At 47.3% G+C, this 18942-nt stretch overlaps 1 protein-coding gene across 4 annotated transcripts in view; it reads left to right on the top strand.

Annotated features, from left to right (window-relative positions):
• The first annotated feature begins 115 nt into the window (after nt 1–115).
• Nucleotides 116–18942, top strand: part of AGPAT1 (1-acylglycerol-3-phosphate O-acyltransferase 1) — a 42759-nt gene continuing 23932 nt past the window's right edge. The window contains exon 1 of one of the 4 annotated variants that reach the window (XM_083426591.1): nt 116–206. In XM_083426591.1, the coding sequence (XP_083282717.1) occupies nt 128–206 (79 nt within the window). In that variant the 5' untranslated portion in view covers nt 116–127. Of the gene's footprint in view, nt 207–4659; nt 5033–5300; nt 5435–18942 lie in introns of those variants that run through there. The other 3 variants (XM_083426595.1, XM_083426592.1, XM_083426594.1) reach the window with 3 other exon arrangements.

Here is an 18942-nt window from a genome sequence, read left to right as displayed (position 1 = left end):
CACAAACTTCCCTTGCTGCTACCCCCATTGTCATGACAACACACACTTCCCATTACCCCAGCAACTGATGTTACCCATCCAACTCAACAGGCTAAGCCAGAGTCACCACAAATCTAGCCATCTACAAATGCATATCTGCACTCAGCCAGAGCTCCTGGGATTAATGCGACAATTTACAGCCACCCTGCGAACAGACTTACTAGGAAGTAAGTTCTGGATTTGCCGCCAGTCTTAGGATTGGGTTATTAAGACTGAGAATCATCCCTTCCTGCGCCATGGCAACCCACAGCCATCACAATTGCTGCCAATGTCACAGCAGCCCCAGATGGTAGAGCATGAGACTCTTAATCTCAGGGTCATGGGAGCAAAGGAAACTCTGCTGCTGTTCTTTCTAGGCACATGGGGGTGTCTCTCTCATTCTGGGCAGCACAAGCAAGACAGTGCCTCAGCCTTCTTCAACCTGGTTTTCCCCTGCCAGACAATTTTGGACTACAACTCCCATCATTCCCGACATGTTGGCTGGAACTGATGGGAATTGTGGTTTAAAATGTCTGAAGGGCACTGGATTGGGAATGCCAGCACTCATTTTTAAAGCAGATTGTGGCTGCGATGCAATATATCAGGGTTTGCCAATTTGGTGCCTTCCTGGTGTTGTTGGACTCTAACCCCCATCAGACTCTGTCAGCACAAACAGCCAGGAAAGGTGGGAGCTGGAGTTCAGCAACTTATTGAGAGCACTTGCTATACAGTTCTACATACTTACCTGGGAGTTCAGCTGGGCTTATTTCTGAATAGACATGTAAAAGATTGCACTGTACAGACTGAAAAATAATACAGTGGGGGTTTGTTTCCCCCTCTTCCACAGTGGCTCCAGCAAATTTTGGGTAGATGCAAGATGTGTTATGTACATCAGAAGTGGTGTACGCACCTTACAATTCTGGACATAGAACTAGGCTAGAATATTAGTTTCTTCCTCCTGTCTATATCGGTGAAAGTGAAGCTTCTGATGCTGGCTGGCTTGGTGGCCAGGAATGGTTCTGATTTCTCGGGGAACGAAACAATTTGCCATCCAACTTCTGGAAGGGAATGGACAATTGTCAGTTGGGCTAGGAGCTTCACACGGAGTCTGGCAGAGGTCTGTTCTGCTTCCAGAATTGGAGGCAGTACATCTTTGAACATCAGTTGCTGGGAATCACAGGTGGGGAGAGGCTTGTGTTCATGTCCAACTTTCAGGCTTCCCAGGTGCATATATTTTTGCCACTGTGAGAACAGGATGCTGTACTAGATGGGCCTTTGGTTTGATCCACCAGGGATCCTCTTGCGTTATTATTTGGGGAAAAGCCCAGTCAAACAGTCCCGAGATGCAGGAAACTCAGGGACAAGGTGGTGAAAAGAAGGATGCAGAGAAGGGAATGGGGTGAGAAAGAGGAACCTTGAGGAAGGGTGGGCAGCTGTCGGGAAAGCTCAATGCAGGAAGGGAATTGAAGCTAGGAAGTTATCTGAGATAGGACTCCAGAGAAATTTTACAGAGCATGAGATCAGGAAAAAGGAGGCATGCAAGGGACATGACTGAAGGGAGGGCATCATTGTGTCTACAGCAGACCCCCCCAGCCTGGATCTTCCAGATGCTATTGGACCTCAACTCTCCTCAGGTCCAGCCAACATAGCCGACGGTCAGGGATGGTGGGATTTGTAGACCAAAACATCTGGAGGGCACCAGAGTCTGCACCAGGGATGGGAGACCTGTGGCCCTCCAGGTGTTGCTGAACTACAGCTCCCATAATCCCAGGCTACTAGCCCCGTTGGCTGGGGCTGATGAGAGTTGGAGCCCAAACACATCTGGAGAGCCACATGTCCCCCCATCCTTGGCCTGTTGAGGGCCAGATTAAACATGGCATGGGAGATCCATAGCTTGAATCTCCTGACTTCCCTGGGGAAGAGTTTTTAACTCTTTCCCCCGTTATTTCGCCCAGTCACAGTCACCCTCTGAAGCTGACATTTGGCCTTCTTTGGGACAGGTGACTGTGGAAAAAAACAGAACAGCTACAATATAGATACCTGTCTTTACCCACACCCCAACCTGGGCTAGCAGCAGCTGGGTGGAGGGTGGAATTTGGTTGGAAAAACAGCACTAGGGGAAAGGGCCAAGCCCTTATTCTCCAGACACTTAATATCCCCATCCAAATTGTCCCCTCTCTGAGGCTGGCTGCTTATGCATGTTTTGACGTAAGGTGATCCAATGGTCTCCTGTGTGACGTGTAGTTTCTCCTCCACTCACCCTGAAATTCTGCCAGTCATGGCGTCTTTTACTGCAATGTTGGGCGCTAGAAACATCAAGGGGCCAATGAAGGTCATAAAACAGGATGTGTGTATGTGTGTGTAGCTGAATTTCACACATTGATTTGAGGGAACCAGCCAACTCCTTGGCTGCATACTTTTTATTGATTGGAATAGATTTTGACATACCTAACACTGCATAGGAACCAGGTTGTGGATGCGACTGCCAGAATCCAGCAATGTTTGTTTGGAAAGTGTGAATAAATATGGAAGTCTGCCACTATTTAGGGAGTGCAAGGCTCCCCACATCTGCAGTAGAGGAAGGGGAAATGGAGACAGAGAAACTGAGGAAGAATATGCCATGATTGCACTTGCTGTACATGGATTTAAATAAGGTATTATGATGTGTGTGTGAACATTCAAAAAATCCATCTGGGATTGTTAGCATATAAATGTGAAATGTCAACATTTATCATATGTTGGATAGTCATAAAAATATAGAATAATTCAGGCTCCAGTTGCAGGCATACTTACTTGGGAGTGTGTTCCTTTGAGTAAGCGCGCAATGGAGTTGCACTGCCAGCCTGTCTGCAGGTGTCACTCAGAGGATTCCCTCTGCAACCTTTCAACGCACTTTTCGTCACAAACCTAAGCACACTTTCGCTAGCGCAGCGTTAGCCAACGTGGTGCCCTCCAGATGTTGTTGGACTGCAACTCCCATCATCTCTAGCCGTTGCTGCTGGGCCCAAGGTAAGCCCAGCTTGGGCTGCATAAACTGAAAGCACATTTTCCATCCCCCACAAGGAATGCTGGAAATCGTAGTTTGTTAAGGGTGCTGGGAATTGCAGTTGTGAGGGGTACACTACAATTCCCAGGATTCTTTGGGGAGCAGGGGACATGCTATAAGAATGTAAGAACTCTGCTGGTTCAGGCCAAAGGCCTATTTGGTCCAGTATCCATTTCTCAGTGTGGCCAACCAGAGACCCACATTAAGACCACCGGCCAGGTGCTTTTAAATGGAAGATGCATAGGCAGTTCAGAGGGCTCAGGCAGGTGACGGCTGTACTAGAGAGTAAGCCCTGCTGAAGAAAAAGCCTGGGGTTGCTTATGAGTACACAAGTATAGGATCACGCTGCTTGGAAGCAATCCTACAAATACAAGGCATATGTACAGGTCTACATTGCTAGTCCACCGCCCCATGAGGCTTACTCCAGAGTAAACATGCATGGGACCTATGCCCATAAAAGACACTTACCTGAGAGTAAGCCCTAGTGAACTCAAAAGGGTTACCTTTTATTTTGCATGGTTTTTAAAAATAAACAGAATACTTTATTAAAGCTTTTTCACAACACTTTTCATGTGACACTAAGGTTGCTTCAATGAGTAAAGATACAGAATTCATACACACACGTGCGCACACACACACACACATATATATATACATATACAGTGGTACCTTGGGTAAAGACCTTAATTCGTTCCAGAGGTCTGTTCTTAACCTGAAACTGTTCTTAACCTGAAGCACCACTTTAGCTAATGGGGCCTCCTGCTGCCACCACGCCACCAGGGCACGATTTCTGTTCTCATCCTGAAGCAAAGTTCTTAACCTGAAGGTACTATTTCTGCGTTAGCGGAGTCTGTAACCTGAAGCGCATGTAACCTGAGGTACCACTGTGTGTGTATATATATATATATATATACACACACACACACACACACACACACACCGTACATAAATACACACACACACATATATACACATACATATATCTGTTTTTAATTTGTAACTGTAGTAACCTGCTATGGGACCTGCTGTTGGTGAAGGGAGGGTTATAAACTTATTCATTTATACGTCATGTATGTTGAAACAAACATGTTCGTTTGTACATACGGCGAGCGGCGAATGTGCAGATAAACCTCCCCCTAAAATTATTCAGTTTACATCCCCAACCCTACGCACTCCCCCCCCCCCAAAAAAATGCATAGGGCCCTGTTAGGCATCACATCCAAAACCGACTTTCCTCCTTCCGAGTAGACATCACCCACTCCGAAAGCTAACGGAGAGGAGACAAACGCTCCCTTATCTCTATTCCTTTTCCCCCGCGGAGAAGGAAAAAGAACGCTCGGGGGAGGGGGGCGATGGCTGGCAGGAATGAATGAAGCGAGGGGATGAATGAATGGGAGCCCCGGGTGGGAGGCCGGCGGGAGGAAGAGGAGGGGTGGCGAGCCGCGAGAATGCGCGAGAAGCACCAGCAGTAGAGGAAGCAAGAGAGAGACGGGGGGGGGGGGGCGGAGAGGGAGCAGAGTGGTCACGGGGTGGGGAGGGGGAGAGGGAGAGAGAGTGTGGGGGGGGAGCAAGAGAGGAAGGAGCTGCTGCCATTGGCGGCCGGGGCTGCCCATCAGCTGCCCCCCACTTCCTGCCTTTCTGGCGCCCCCCCCCGCCCCACACTGACTCCAGCCCTGAGGAAGTGGCCCGCGCCGGTAGAGCTACCAGCAGGCAGCCGGGCTCGAGCATCCGATTCCTCCCCCCCACCTTCCTCTTCTTCCAACAAGACCCCCCCATCCCACTTTTCCTCCTTTTTGCAGCGCATCCCTGAAGCAGCAGCAGCAGCAGCTGTAGCTGCAGCAGCTCCATCTCCTCCTCCACCACCATGGCCTGGCCCTGGGGGCGCGGGGGGTAGCCGGGCAGGGGCCTTCAGGAGCCCCCCCCCCGCCTCCCTACTCCCCCGCGAAGGGGGAGGCCCCGCGCAGCCAGGTAAGGGGGTGATGGGCAGCTGGGGTGGGGGGCTGGGGTGCAGCCGCAGAGCGGGGTGGGTGGGTGGGAGAGAGGGAGGGAGTCGTCCCGCTACAAGCCACCCTAGGAGGGGTGTGTGTTTGGGGTGGGGGTGTGCTATGGGGCTGGGAAAGGGTCCTCCTCTGCGACGCGAGGTATAAATCGCCTTGGGTGTCTTGGTCAGTGGGGCGGGGGCGGGGAGAGAGAGTTTTAAGGGGTTGGGGTGGGAGGGGCCAAGGAAGCTGAATTTGGGGAGGATGTTTCGCAACGGTGGAGGTAAGCTGGGAACTCAGAAGCCTTTTAACCTCGTTGGGGGGGGGGGATTGTTGTAACCCGCCCTGGGAGCCGCCGGTGATGGGCGAGTAGCAATTGGGGATAATAATGGTAATTGCAAAGTGCGTTTTTTTTGGGGGGGGGCAATTGAAGGGCTGCTGTGGAGTTATAGGGACTGCTTGTGGTGGTGAGCAGCTGGGGGGGTATAACTTGGGGGGCAGGGCCCTGGCCTGGACAGTAAGAGCCTGTGTGTGTGTAGGTTTGGGGTGCCGGCAATGGGGTCTACAATATGGGGGTGGCTTTTTGAGGGAGACTACTTTTGGGGGGGTATTTTGTGCTGGGGAGAAATAGAGGTTTGGGATGGGTACCAGGAGGGGGTTTCCAAGGAGTTGTGATTTGTTATTTTATTTATTTTGGAGGGGGGAAGTATAACGAGATGGGGCAGCTGGTTGCGAGAGGGGCAGCGCAGTGGGGAGGGAACGGGAAGATATAACTTGATATGTGTCTTGGGAGGAGGGCGAGGGGCCTAGCGGAAGGGTTTCACGGAATTTGGAAGAGCACATGGCTATGATACGGCGCAAGCGATGGGGTGCTTCTGGAAGCGGGAGGCGTAATATACTGAATATATAGTCTGGGAAGGGGGCACGGGAAACGTGGTGCGATGCAAGGCCGGCTGCCCCCAGCCAGATGCTTGTTGGCCTTCTCCTCCCAGCCAGCATGACCAATGGTCAGGGGTGAGGGGTGTGGTAGTTTGCAAGGCACCAGGCCAGAGGAACGCTCAAGCAGGGGCAGGGAGGGTCTGGTCTTCCAAACATTGCTGGGCCACAGCTCCCCTCAGCCCTGACCATTGGTCATGCTGGCCAGGGCTGCTGGGAGTGGGAGTGTGGCTGCCATCTCCCCACCCCACCCCCCTTATAACAGGTTGTGTGTGGAAAGGGCTTGAGGCCAGGCGGAGCTGGGCACGCAGGCTTGCTCTGGGTTCAGCTTTATTATAAGGCCTCATTAGACTGCATCCACATCGTCCATTTAAACTCCTTCCCCCCACAAAAAAGGAATAATGGGGACTGTAGTTCCATCGTTCGGTGAGGGGTGAATTGCAGTTCCCAGAATTCTTTGGGGCAAGCCATGTTCTTTAAATGCATGGTGTTTATGCAGCCTAATTTTTTTTTTTTTTGCTTTAGCAGCTTCTGTCTTGTTTTCCCTCCCCTGTTCTGATGATGGTGCCATTCTGAGGATTAAGAGCAGCAGCCTTCAAAAGGTTTTTATCACTGTTCTGATTGGGCCACGGTGACACACGCCTTAGTTACTTCCCGTTTGGATTACAGCAACTTGCTCTACGTAGTGCTGCCTTTGAAAAGTGCTCAGAAACTCCCAGCTGCCTCAAAAAGCGGCAGCCAGATTGTCGGCCAGGGCTGGTTACATGGAGCGGACGACAACAGCTCCAATAGCTACCACGAATAATAATATTAATAATATTTCCGGGTTCAATGCAGAGTGCTGGCTATGGCCTAGAAAGCCCAGCACCGCCTGGGTCCAAGCTTTTTGAAAGACTGTGTTTCCTCATATGACCCAGCCCAGGTTCCAACATCTTCGGGGGCTGCCCTTCTCTGGGTCCCACCACCCTCACAGCCCTGCTTGGTGGGCATGCGGGAAAGGGCCTTCTCGGTGGTGGCTCCCAGACTATGGAACTCCTTTCCTAGAAAAGCCAGACTGGCTCCCTCCTTGTTGGTCTTCCACTGGCAGGTGAAAACCTTATTCCAACAGGCTTTTGGGAACCGACTGATTTTAAGGAAAGGGCTGGTGCCATGCCGTTTTTATTGTAATTATCTATATTTTTAGTAGGTCCTTTAAACTACAGAGAGAGTTTTAATTCTATTAAAGTTTAATTTGGGTTTTTTTTATAATTGTCGTCCTCCCCCCCCCCCATGTTTTTAGCTGTTTTTGTTTTATCTGTAAGCCGCCTTGAGTCCCTGTTGGGGGAAAAGGTGGGGTATAAATATACAATGATGATGATAATCTTTTTATCACATTCCTGCAGCAGCCCAGAGTGGGAGGCCTTTATTAACCCCATTTGAGCCAGTGGTGAAACGGGTGACACACGCCATGGCTGGACGAAGGACTTGAATCCAGGGCTTCCTGGATCTGGGCCTCCCACAAGGAGTATTTGAAAACTGAAAACTGAATTGGTGAGGCCTTCTGGGGTTTCCATGTCTTGGAAGTGGGATTCTGGAATGAAAGGTCTGTTTGCACAACCTTGTGCCATCTCTGTTAGGGTACTTTCTGCAGATTTTTTTTGGGGGGGTGCAAGGAGGAATCAGTTTAGATTGGCTGTACTGCAAAGGTGGGGAGAAAGTGGTCACAGTACTCAGCTGTCTACATACTGCTTTTTTGACTCTTCAGAGTGCTTCTCGTACCATTATTTCAGTAACCCTTGCAATATCTCCCCGGGGAATTTAGGTGGTGGGACTCAACTTCCACCAGCTCCAGCCAGTATGGCCAATGTTCAGGATTTTGGGGTGGGTCCCCGCTAAGTTCTACTTAATGCACATTCGCAGCACGGAATTAAAGCACTTACAATACCAATTTACCCAAATAATTTTCTGGGAGATGCAGTTTGTAGAGAGTGCTGAAGATTATTAGGAGATCTTTGTTCCAGAGCCACGGTTGCCAGAGAGGTTAATAATAATAACAACAACAACAACAACAACAACAACAACAACAACAATAATAATATAATTTATTATTTATACCCTGCCCATCTGGCTGGGCTTCCCCAGCTACTCTGGGTGGCTTCCAACAAAATATTAAAATACAGTAATGCATCAAACATTCAAAGCTTCCCTAAACAGGGCTGCCTTCAGATGTCTTTTAAAAGTCTGGTAGCTGCTGTTCTCTTTGACATCTGGTGGGAGGGCATTCCACAGGGAGGGCGCCACTACCGAGAAGGCCCTCTGCTTGGTTCCCTGTAACTTGGCTTCTCACAGTGAGGGAACTGCCAGAAGGCCCTCTGAGCTGGACCTCAGTGTCCGGGCTGAACTATGGGGGTGGAGATGATGGGGGTTGAAGAATTCCTCTTCAGAGGAAGCTTGGGATATGGTAGCTCTCTGAGGGGAAGAGCAGCACATATCTTAACAATGCCTGACACCCTTCATTAACTACACTTCCCAGGATTCCCTGGGGGAAGCCGTGACTTCTTAAAGTGGTAGGATATTTCTATGGTCTGCCTGGTGGCAAAGTTTTCAGCAAACTTTTGAACATCTCCGTTGGAAGAGCCGTCCACAAGACTGGGCCCATAACACTGAAGGCTTGATTGTCGACAACCAGAGTATGGTTCATAGAACTGTAGAGTTGGAAGGGTACCCCAAGGGTCATCTAGTCCAACTCCCTGCAGTAATAATAATAATTTATTTTTTATTACCTGCCCAACTGGCTGGGTTTCCCCAGCCACTCTGGGCGGCTTTCAACAGAGTATTAAAATACAATAATCCATTAAACATTAAAAGCTTCCCTAAACAGGGCTGCCTTCAGATGTCTTCTAAAAGTCAGATAGTTTTTTATTTCCTTGACATCTGGTGGGAGGGCCTTCCACAGGGCGGGCGCCACTACCAAGAAGGCCCTCTGCCTGGTTCCCTGTAACTTGGCTTCTCACAGCGAGGGAACTGCCAGAAGGCCCTCTGCGTGGACCTCAGTGTCCAGGCTGAACGGTGGGGGTGGAGACGCTCCTTCAGGTATACAGGACCGAGGCTGTTTAGGGCTTTAAAGGTCAACACCAGCACTTTGAATTGTGCTCGGAAATGTACTGGGAGCCAGTGTAGATCTTTCAAGATGGTATTATGTGGTCTCGGCGGCCGCTCCCAGTCACCAGTCAGGCTGCCGCATTCTGGATTAGTTGTAGTTTCCGGGTTACCTTCAAAGGTAGCCCCACATAGAGTGCATTGCAGTAGTCCAAGCTAGAGATAACTAGAGCATGTAGCACTCTGGCGAGACAGTCTGCGGGCAGGTAGGGTCTCATCCTGCATACCAGATGGAGCTGGTAGACAGCCGCCCTGGACACAGAATTGACCTGTGCCTCCATGGACAACTGTGAGTCCAGAATGACTCCCAGGCTGCACACCTGGTCCTTCAGGGGCACAGTTACCCCATTCAGGACCAGGGAATCCTCCACACATGCCCGCCTCCTGTCCCCCAAAAACAGTACATCTGTCTTGTCAGGATTCAACCTCAGGAATCTAATCTAATCTAATCTAATTAATCTAATCCGCAGGAATCTAATCTAATCCACAGGAATCTAATCTTATCGAGATTTTTGACACCATTGTTCTGTGGGATAATTGACCGGGAACCCCTTTGGCCTTGTCTAACGCCATCTCCATGCTGAGCAAACCCAGTAGCGATGGTGTGGAGATTTCTAGGCGCCAGGTTGGCATGGGGCATCTCTATCGGGCAACCTGATTTTTTGCACAGCAAAAGATGCATGCCTTTTGCTCCTGCGCTGTGGCACAAATCATGGGCACCTTGCTGGGCATCTTAGTCCTCCGTCACATCAGGCCAACCAAGTGAAGCTCACAGGCCACAGTTTAGAATCCCTGCCTTAGTCCATGGTTAATACCATTTTCATTTTCGCCGTGTGTGTTTCTCTTCCTTGCACACTGGGACAAGTGAATTGTTGTCAGAGCAAGCTACAGCCAAGCAATGTCGTTGGAAGGGACCCGAGGGTCATCTAGTCCAACCCCTGGAATATGGACATTCTATTGTGGCAACCGGTTTAAGGGGCTGTTTGGCGCCTAGCTTATATATCTGAGTTTCTAACACTGTTCCTGATAGAGGTCTTTGTGCATTGAATGGGAAGTGAGTGTCTTTGTACAGGGTGGTGGGAAAGGCTTTTTGGGGGTTATAAAGCATTGGGTCAGAAGAGGAAACGGGGAAGGCCGTAGGCCCGTAGCAGGACAGCTGCTTTGCATGTAGAAGGTCCCAGGTTCAGTCTCCAGGACTGTCCCCAAAAGCCCAGAGAGCCAGGGTAGAAAATGCAGAGCTAGATAGGAACAATGGCCTGACTTGCCATAAGGCAAATGGCATCAGCTCCTAACCTGGAAAGAGAAGCCTTTCAAATTATGATAACTATTTGGCATCCATCTGTCTCGGGAGACAATGGAAGAATGCGCCTTCGGGGGCGAAGTCGAAACTGTTGGAGAGTTACAGCGCCTGCTGTGGCTGTAGAGACTGATACGGGAGAGACATGTTTTGTTGCAGCCGGGGCAGGTGAAGGCGTCCGGTTTTGCTGTTACAAATGCACCATGCCATTTCTTCTCTCTGCGCTCCTCCCAGGCGTCATTCCTCTGGTCGCTGCTATGGATGCATGGTCTGTCGTCTGCAAGGGATTCCCACATGGCAGGGTTGATGTCGCCAGCCTTTGGGTCACTTTTCCAGACATCTTAGTATCGCAGAGTTGGTCTGCCAGTGGACCGGGTGCCTCAGGCCAGCTCCCCGCAGAGCGCATCCCTGGGGGATCCTGCCATCTTCCATTCTGTGGACACGTCTTAGCCAAGACAGGAGTGTAGATTTTGTAGCAGAGTGGCTTTTTCTACTCCTTTGGGATTGGTTGAAGAGAACCAGTGTCCTTTGACAACTGTCCTGTGCCGCAGTGAAGATAACTTCCTGTTTTACAATATCCAGGCTTCCAGACAAGAAATTTAGGGTAGTTGAGGCAAACATTCCAAAGGGCTCAAATTACCTTCTTAGTTTGGCAGGTGCCTTTGACGGGATAGCAAGCTTCTGAGTCACACAGAAGCCTTCTTCAGATAAGGGCCAGGAAGCCTGCGGTGGGCATAACTGGAATATTTCACAGGGCTAGTCACAGCGCTATCTTGTTTTGCCAAAGGATTTGGCAATATGCTGTACTGTAAGGGTGTGTGTAGGGACGTGGGTGGCGCTGGGGGTTAAGCCACAGAGCCTAGGACTTGCTGATCAGAAGGTCGACGGTCCGAATCCCCGCGACGGGGTGAGCTCCCGTTGCTTGGTCCCAGCACCTGCCAACCTAGCAGTTCGAAAGCACGTCAAAGTGCAAGTAGATAAATAGGTACCGCTCCGGTGGGAAGGTAAACGGCGTTTCCGTGCGCTGCTCTGGTTCGCCAGAAGTGGCTTAGTCATGCTGGCCACATGACCCGGAAGCTGTACGCAGGCTCCCTCAGCCAATAAAGCGAGATGAGCGCCACAACCCCAGAGTCGGCCACGACTGGACCTAATGGTCAGGGGTCCCTTTACCTTTTAAGGGTGTGTGTGGAAGATAATTAAAAGTTCAGTTTCCCTATGCGTTGGTTAGCTCTCAAAACTGTTGTCAGTGGCTGTAATGCAGTTAAGATGGCTGAAAGGAGATTGTTCTACTACACACCCCCTGACATTCTTCTTTCAGTAGATCCTTCTGCTCAAGCAAGCCTTAATTTCTGAGGGTCATTTTTGCTAGGGAGGAGAGAGAAATAGAGAGAGCCTCTCTCTGAGGCTTCCTTCCAAGCGCTGTTGTCACAGATTGCTCATTTATCCCTTGCTCCTAAGACTGGCCATTGCGGGGTTGAGATGGCATCATCATTCAAGGGGCTGGATGCAAACCCACATCTGTAGTGGTAAGTGCAATAGTGTGCTTTTTTATGAGCTTTTGTTCCAGGATGATTGACGTAGTGTGCACACAGGTGTGCTCTTATGGAGGTGGCAGCGAGGAATACTTTGTCCCTAAGATCTGAGCATCCTTTATTCCAGTATCGACTGGCAGGCAGCCCATTTGAACCAGTTGTGGGTGGTGCCTCGCCCCCCCCCCCCCCGGGAGGCAAAGGGAGACCAAATGACTATCTGACTCAAAAAAAAGCTGGCTTCGCCGGGTCAAGTTCATCCATTTTGTTGAATTAATTAAACTAAACAGTTCCGGTTGGATTTTGAATAAATGCAAATAATTGCTGCTGTTTTGAACTTGATGTGTTGTTATCTTCCATAGGGGGCTGTGCAAACTACAATTCTGAATAATGCTTTTTATTAGGGTAGGGGGCACCGGGGGCACGTTTATAGAACCGAGGAGGTGGTGGTTGGAAAAAGTTCAGAAACCACTGATTTAAAATTTGGCTGAGAGCAGAACCTGCCTTTCCCAGGAAGTTAGCTGCAACCTGAGCATATTTTGGAACTATCTTCAGCTAGGGACAGTGGTATCAAAATGCTTTTTTTCTTTTTCTTTTAAAAAGGGAAAAACATGGCTTGAAGCTCTTGGACCATATGATCCTTGTGGTCGCTTCAAACTCTACAGTTCTATGATTCTATGATCGCAGAGATGCTGGAAAGGATGAATATTTGTTTTATACATTAGCCCAGTGTATTTTGGCTCAAGTGACCCTCCTTCAGCGGCTTATATCTTGCCCTGTAAGGTCTCTTAAAACTGGATGGTCCTTGAGCAGCTTTCAAAGAAACAAGAGAGATAAGCCCCTGGAGAAAGCTCCCTGCAGCTGAAGTGTGTTGAGTTAATATCATTAATAGCTGATATGTCCTCTCTTTGAGGACTATATATATATATTACCATCTTGATATTTTATTAAGGATTTTCTTGTTTTACAGAAGTAAGTGTAATGCCTCGTATTTTTTTTTTCCATGTAACATTTTTACAAATCCATTTCATTTGTTGAGGCATTAGGGGGAGAAGAAAAAAGAAAGAAAAAAGAAAGGGGGGATGGAGAGAGATGGATGGGGGTGGGGTCAGGTGGCGGTGTTTCTATTATGTTTGATGTATGTAGAGTTTGGTGTCAGCATTGCTTGTGTTGTTCACTTGTGTTCCTTTGGTGGTGAGAGAGGTTGGGGTTGGCCTAGGGTGTGGTTGTTTGCTTGTGATTGGCTGTGGTGATCTTTGTTTTCGTGTGTGAGTGAGGTGGGTGGGTGTTTTGGATCAGGTTAGCCATATTGATTTGTATGCTGTTGGTGGATTATTGTCCTCGTCCTGTTGGGCTGTGTATGTGATAAAGGGGAGCCATACCGGGGTGAAGGCGTCTTCTTCTGTTTGTCCCCGTGTCAGTTTCAGTTTATTAGTTAATTTTTCTAGTAGGGCTGTTTCCCATACTATTTGGTACCATTGGTCCATGCTTACTCCTGACAGGTCTCTCCAGTGTCTGGCTATGATGCTTCTGGCTGAGACCATATATATATTGAAAAGATTTTTGGGAACCGGGAGATGGAATAAAGGCATGCTTCATCCACTCCATGCACCCATAAGTATTCATCCTGCAAAACAAAACAAATATCCCTTTGGACTAGCCTTATGATCCACTGGGTTCCTGTGCTGGGAGAAGGACAGAGAGCTTAACCCTTTCCCCACCATCTCCCTCCAGCCCACTTACTTGCCTGCACACAATTCCTTGTTGCCAGACTACAAGGCTGCTTTTCTCCTTTGGCGAGAAGTGGGGGGCGGCGGAGAAGTTTGCAGCCTAAGCAGAACAGGGTTAGGCTTGTACGGAGGCCAAGAACGTCTCTGTGGTTTTAATTGTTCTACTTTGACTCGTCCTTTCTTACATTAGAACATGCGACTTAACAACCCCCAGTTTCGCTTAGACGCCTGTTTGGGCTGCCTATATTAAGGCCTACATTTCAAGCAGGATTGATGGAATGTTCTTACGTTCATTGTCAGCTGGCAATTGATTTTTGCTTTTCTGTTTGCTTAAAATTATTTTCCCTCCCACTTTTTAAAACTGCAATCGTAAACAAAATCTTGGGGAGTGATTTTCACTTGCTGTGTGAGCCAACACCCATGCATGGCTTTTTTTGTAAATATAAATTAATTTCATTAAAACTCTTTAGTCCTGCACCTTCCATCAATAGCTGGCTGTGGCTGATGGGAGTTGTAGTCCAATACAACTTGGGGAAGGTTTTCTTAAGGAGAGCTGCTATGATGTGGCTAGAACAGGGATGGGAGCCCTCCAGATGTTGTAAAACCCCAGCTCCCATCAGCCCAAGCCCGTTTGGCCAATGGTCAGGGATGATGGGAGTTGTAGTCCAGCAGCAGACTGTAGGGCCACTCCAGTTCCCCATCCATGGGTTAGGTAGGATGTTGGACCAGGAATGGCTGCAAAGCTTCTTGGCCGACCTATCTCACTACCTGAGCAGCCTCGCAGTGTTGTTGTGAGGATGAAATGGGAAGAGGGAAGAAACTCTGGACTCTTTGGAAGAAAAGTGAAAAATAGAAATTACTCTTTAATAGTGAACGCAGGTGGTCAGATGCCTATTGTTTTTTTTTCGGGGAAGGGTCACATACGAATCAGAGAGCAGTTTTAGTTTCAGTTTCAAGTTTTGTTTATCATTGCATCTAGGGCTGGGGATTTAATCAGATTGCCTTGTTTAATGATATGATGGGTTAGGAAGAGTGCGTTTATTTTTATTTTTTGCTCAGTTATGCTATTTTAAAATGTGTGGTTTTTACTGAATTTTGTTTGAGTTGATTTTTTATTTATAATTTAAGAGGATGCCCTGTTTAGCTGTCCCTTGCGGTCTATAATGTAGACTTTTTCTGGGGTTTTTTGTTGTACTTGAGCGTTGTGATTTAAGATATGTTGTAAAACACTTAATGATTTTTGGAAAGTGGTGCGCAGTCTAAAAAAAACAAACTTTTTTTGCCTTGTACTATGTGGAAAATGGTTTCTTGAGCTGCTTTGTTCTGTGAACTTCTAGTCATATTTTGAATTGTGGTAGGGTGGCAATGTGGATTTCATTGCATGTTTTAAAAAATGTACTGCCCTTTTAAAATGCTCCCCACTGCAAAAGCATTTTGTAAATAAATGGTTAAGGATGTTTTCACATCTCTAGGCATTTGTGTCCTAAAGTATTATTTGCTCTGCAGTTTTAAGTTATATTGCTGCTGCTGGTTGCTGTGTTTTATTTATTAGTTTAAAGCACTGTCTTGTTACATGAGTGTGGTTTTTTGTCATAATTACTGTAAGGAAATAAAATGAAAAGCTTGGGTGACGTGCAATGCCCCTGACAAGCTTATAGTTTCCTGGAGGAAGGCATCACAACGCTGAGATTAAAATTCTTGTGCTCTATTGAGTTATCCCAGGAGTCCTTCCACTAGGGCAGGCGTAGGCAAACTCGGCCCTCCAGATGTTTTTGGGACTACAACTCCCATCATCCCTAGCTAACAGGACCAGTGGTCAGGGATGGTGGGAATCTCAAAAACATCTGGAGGGCCGAGTTTGCCTATGCCTGCACTAGGGGATGAGAGAATCCACTGCCCTGGATCTTAAATTATCTCCATTATCTGCTTTTAGGTGCTAGGCAATGACATTCTTCTTCAGGCATATGGCTCTTAATTAGGGTCTTGCAGCGTGGTTGCCATATATATCAGGGCACTTGTCCTCTTTATGTTATTGCAGGATGAGCACTTTTAGTCAAGTGGAAAGAACCCCCTTGGAAAGCAGTGGACTCCCCTTCCTTGGAGATTTTTAAGCGGCGGTTGGATAGCCATCTGTCAGGGATGTTTCTGTTCTGATTCCGGCATTGCAAGCGGCTGAGAAGTCAAATATGTTCTGCAATGTTGCCGATAAACCTCTGGTTGATGGCCTTTGGGGTCCCTTCCAACTTTACAATTCTGTGTTTCTAAGCTTTTTTAATCTTTCTGGTGTGTTTTAAGTTTTGTTAGCAGCTGTGAGAATTTTTTCTAGCAAGCAACAAAGAAATACAAGGCTAATGTTTGAATTTAACCCCATGATCTCATTTGTGTCATCCAGCTTCTGTCTCTCTATTACCTCGTTTGCCTTCCCGTCTCTTGTTTTCTTTCCACTATCAAGTGTGTGGAGAATCTGGCAGGGACCTCTCTCTTTCTGGTTTATGTTAATCCTGCAAAGTACAGTGGTACCTCGGGTTAATAACTTAATTTGTTCCGGAGGTCGGTTCTTTTTTTTTTTTTAATAACTTTTTTATTCAAAATTAAAACAAAACATTATCCAGAAACATATCATCTTTATTCCCCCCCCATTTTTCTTCCCTCCCCCTCCCTCCCCCCGCAGAGCCCACCCCCCGACTTCCCTCAGTTCCAGTCTTTGATTTCTCTAAAAATGCTGTTTTCTGCATGTTACACAGTTGCATAGATCCTCAAACTATTTAGCTGATTATTATCAATAAAAAGTTAGTGAAAGTTTATTCAAAACCAGCCAAGGAGTCCAGTTTGCTTTGTTGCGTCTTCAAATACTTTGTAAAGGGTTCCCATTCGTCTTTAAAGTCACAGTTATCCTTGTCCCGTAGCTTGTATGTCAGTGTGTGTGCAGAAATCCCAGATCTGGAAACTGTTCAGCAGAGAAATCTCCAATTTAGGTCATATTATTATTGCTGCTGCTATTGGCAATTATTTGCCGCTAGCAATGGTTAAGATGACTGTCATTAGCACCCAAAATCCTATTCAACGCTCTTGGTGCTGGGCACCCCCCTCGCTCACAACCATCCTGGGAGGCAAAGTTATTAAGAGTCTTGGGTTGCTATTTTTTTCATTATCTTTTTTTTTCTTTTCAAAATTTTTTATTGGTTTTCACAAAATTATATAAATCATAATTTCACAAAATTACATAAATCATAACCTTATTAAAATTAATCTTATTGACATTGTTAAGCGACTTCTTCGCTTCCCCATGGTTGAATTTCGATGCATATCCTTTTAACAGTTTTCCAAACAGAGTTCTTGCAAACTTAACTTAATCTCTTAACATCCTTCTATCATACCCATTCAGCATTAAACATATTAATTCGTCACTTAACTTTTCTATAAATCCTAGGCCAATCTAATACTTGCAAGCTTTTTCCAATTTATTTAACTTAACGTATTTAACTAAATAATCATTAAATTTCGTCCATTCTTCCTGGTACTCCTCCTCCTTCTGGTCGCCGACTCTTCCGGTCAGGTCGGCTAGCTCCGAAAACTCCACCATCTTCATCCGCCATTCTTCGACGGTTAGTACTTCTTGCATTTTCCACTTCTTAGCTAGCAAAATTCGAGCAGCAGTTGTGGCATACAAAAATAATTTAACATCTTTCTTGGGAAATTCCAGACCAGTTATTCCAAGAAGAAAGGCCTCTGGTTTCTTTATAAATATTTTTTTCAGTACCACTGAGGCAGGTAGAGCAGAAGGGAAGTGGTTGTAGTTGTTGTCTATTGAATCTATATACTGCTCTATACCTGGAGCTCTCGGGGCTGCTCTGTTCTTAAAAAACTGCATTAAATGCCTGAGCTTTGACCAGTTTGTTTCCTGTGGTTTTTTCCGGCGACCTGCTGCCCTGGGATATGGTTGCATGAGCACCAGGATGCTGTGTGGGTGTCCTTGCGCATTTTTATTTTTGAGCCGGAGGTTTGCAAGGAACGGGATTGGCTCCTTGAGAGGTTTACGTAAGGCCGGCCACCTGAGGTCCCTGTCTGGGGAAAGGGAGTGCGAGCACCATTATTGCGCCATGCATGTCTGTGCTCTGAGGAATCCTGTGTTTACGTGCATGTGAATCGGAACTGCTCCCTCGATGCCCCAGCTGGCGAGCGCTGGCCTGCCGTTTTTTGGCAAGTCCACAAAGCGTGCTTTCACGCTCTCCCCCCCCCCCGCTCCCCCCTTGTGTAAAATCCTGCTTGGACAAATGTGCCAGGGGATCTGGGAGCCAGGAGCCCCGGGGGCAGAGACTGTTTGTTTGTTTGTTTGTTTACTCAGCCTTGTAAACCCACCTGTTATTAGAGACTAGGAGCTTGCGTTTCAATCCTGGCCCTGGTTGCATCCTCATTTGCGGCCTGCATAGAAACTGGCAATGGGGTTGTTGGAAACAGTTGCTTTTTTCCTGCATTGCATTGGGTTGGATGAGGATTGCAGGATTGGACCTGGGATGCTGAGCAGGTTCCCTAAGTTTCTTTCATTCAGGTGGCCTCGTGAATTCAGCTTGTAAACTTGCTTGTCATTCGTTTAATTGGGGGCTAGTTAGCGTGCTGGAACATCGGGGCACTCGAAACCAGAGCAGTTTAACTAAAGATCTGAATTCTAGAGTGCAGGAGAGTGATCTGTCGAACTTCAAATAACTCAGTAATGAACCTTATCAACTCCTTGGCAAGTTCGCAGATCCGTCCAAGGCGGAGAGGTAAAGGGCGAAAACAGGTTAGTTATTGGCACGGTGTGATCTATGCAGTTGCAAAACAATGAAGCATGGGAATGGAGCAATGGAGAACCTCTAAAATCACAGTGGAATGTTAGTTCTGCCCAAGGCATGATTGGAAAAGATAGACATAATAATTTACGAGGACAGAAAGAAACACCATGGATCGAATAATTGCCACACACAGATAAAGCAAGAATATAGTTTGAATGCTGCACCTGTAGATTAAGAAATCATTTAATGTGTCAATACGAATGGAAGTCGTTCATATTGCAGTTGTTGTGTAAGGGATTGTCAGTTTGATTGGAGTGCAATTGAAATTAATATTAGGAATGCAGTAAATCAGACCATCAATTCTAGCACTTAGAAGGCCATCTAAATTACATAATTTGGCATCTGAATGATTGGTACAGTGGTACCTTGGTTCTCGAACATAATCCATTCTAGAAGTCCGTTTGACTTCTGAAGTGTTCGAAAACCAAGGGGCAGCT

This window comes from Podarcis tiliguerta, assembly GCF_965153285.1.
Source record: "Podarcis tiliguerta genome assembly, chromosome: 2".
NCBI classification, from domain to species: Eukaryota; Metazoa; Chordata; class Lepidosauria; order Squamata; family Lacertidae; genus Podarcis; species Podarcis tiliguerta.
This window is presented reverse-complemented; position numbering and strand designations above follow the sequence as displayed.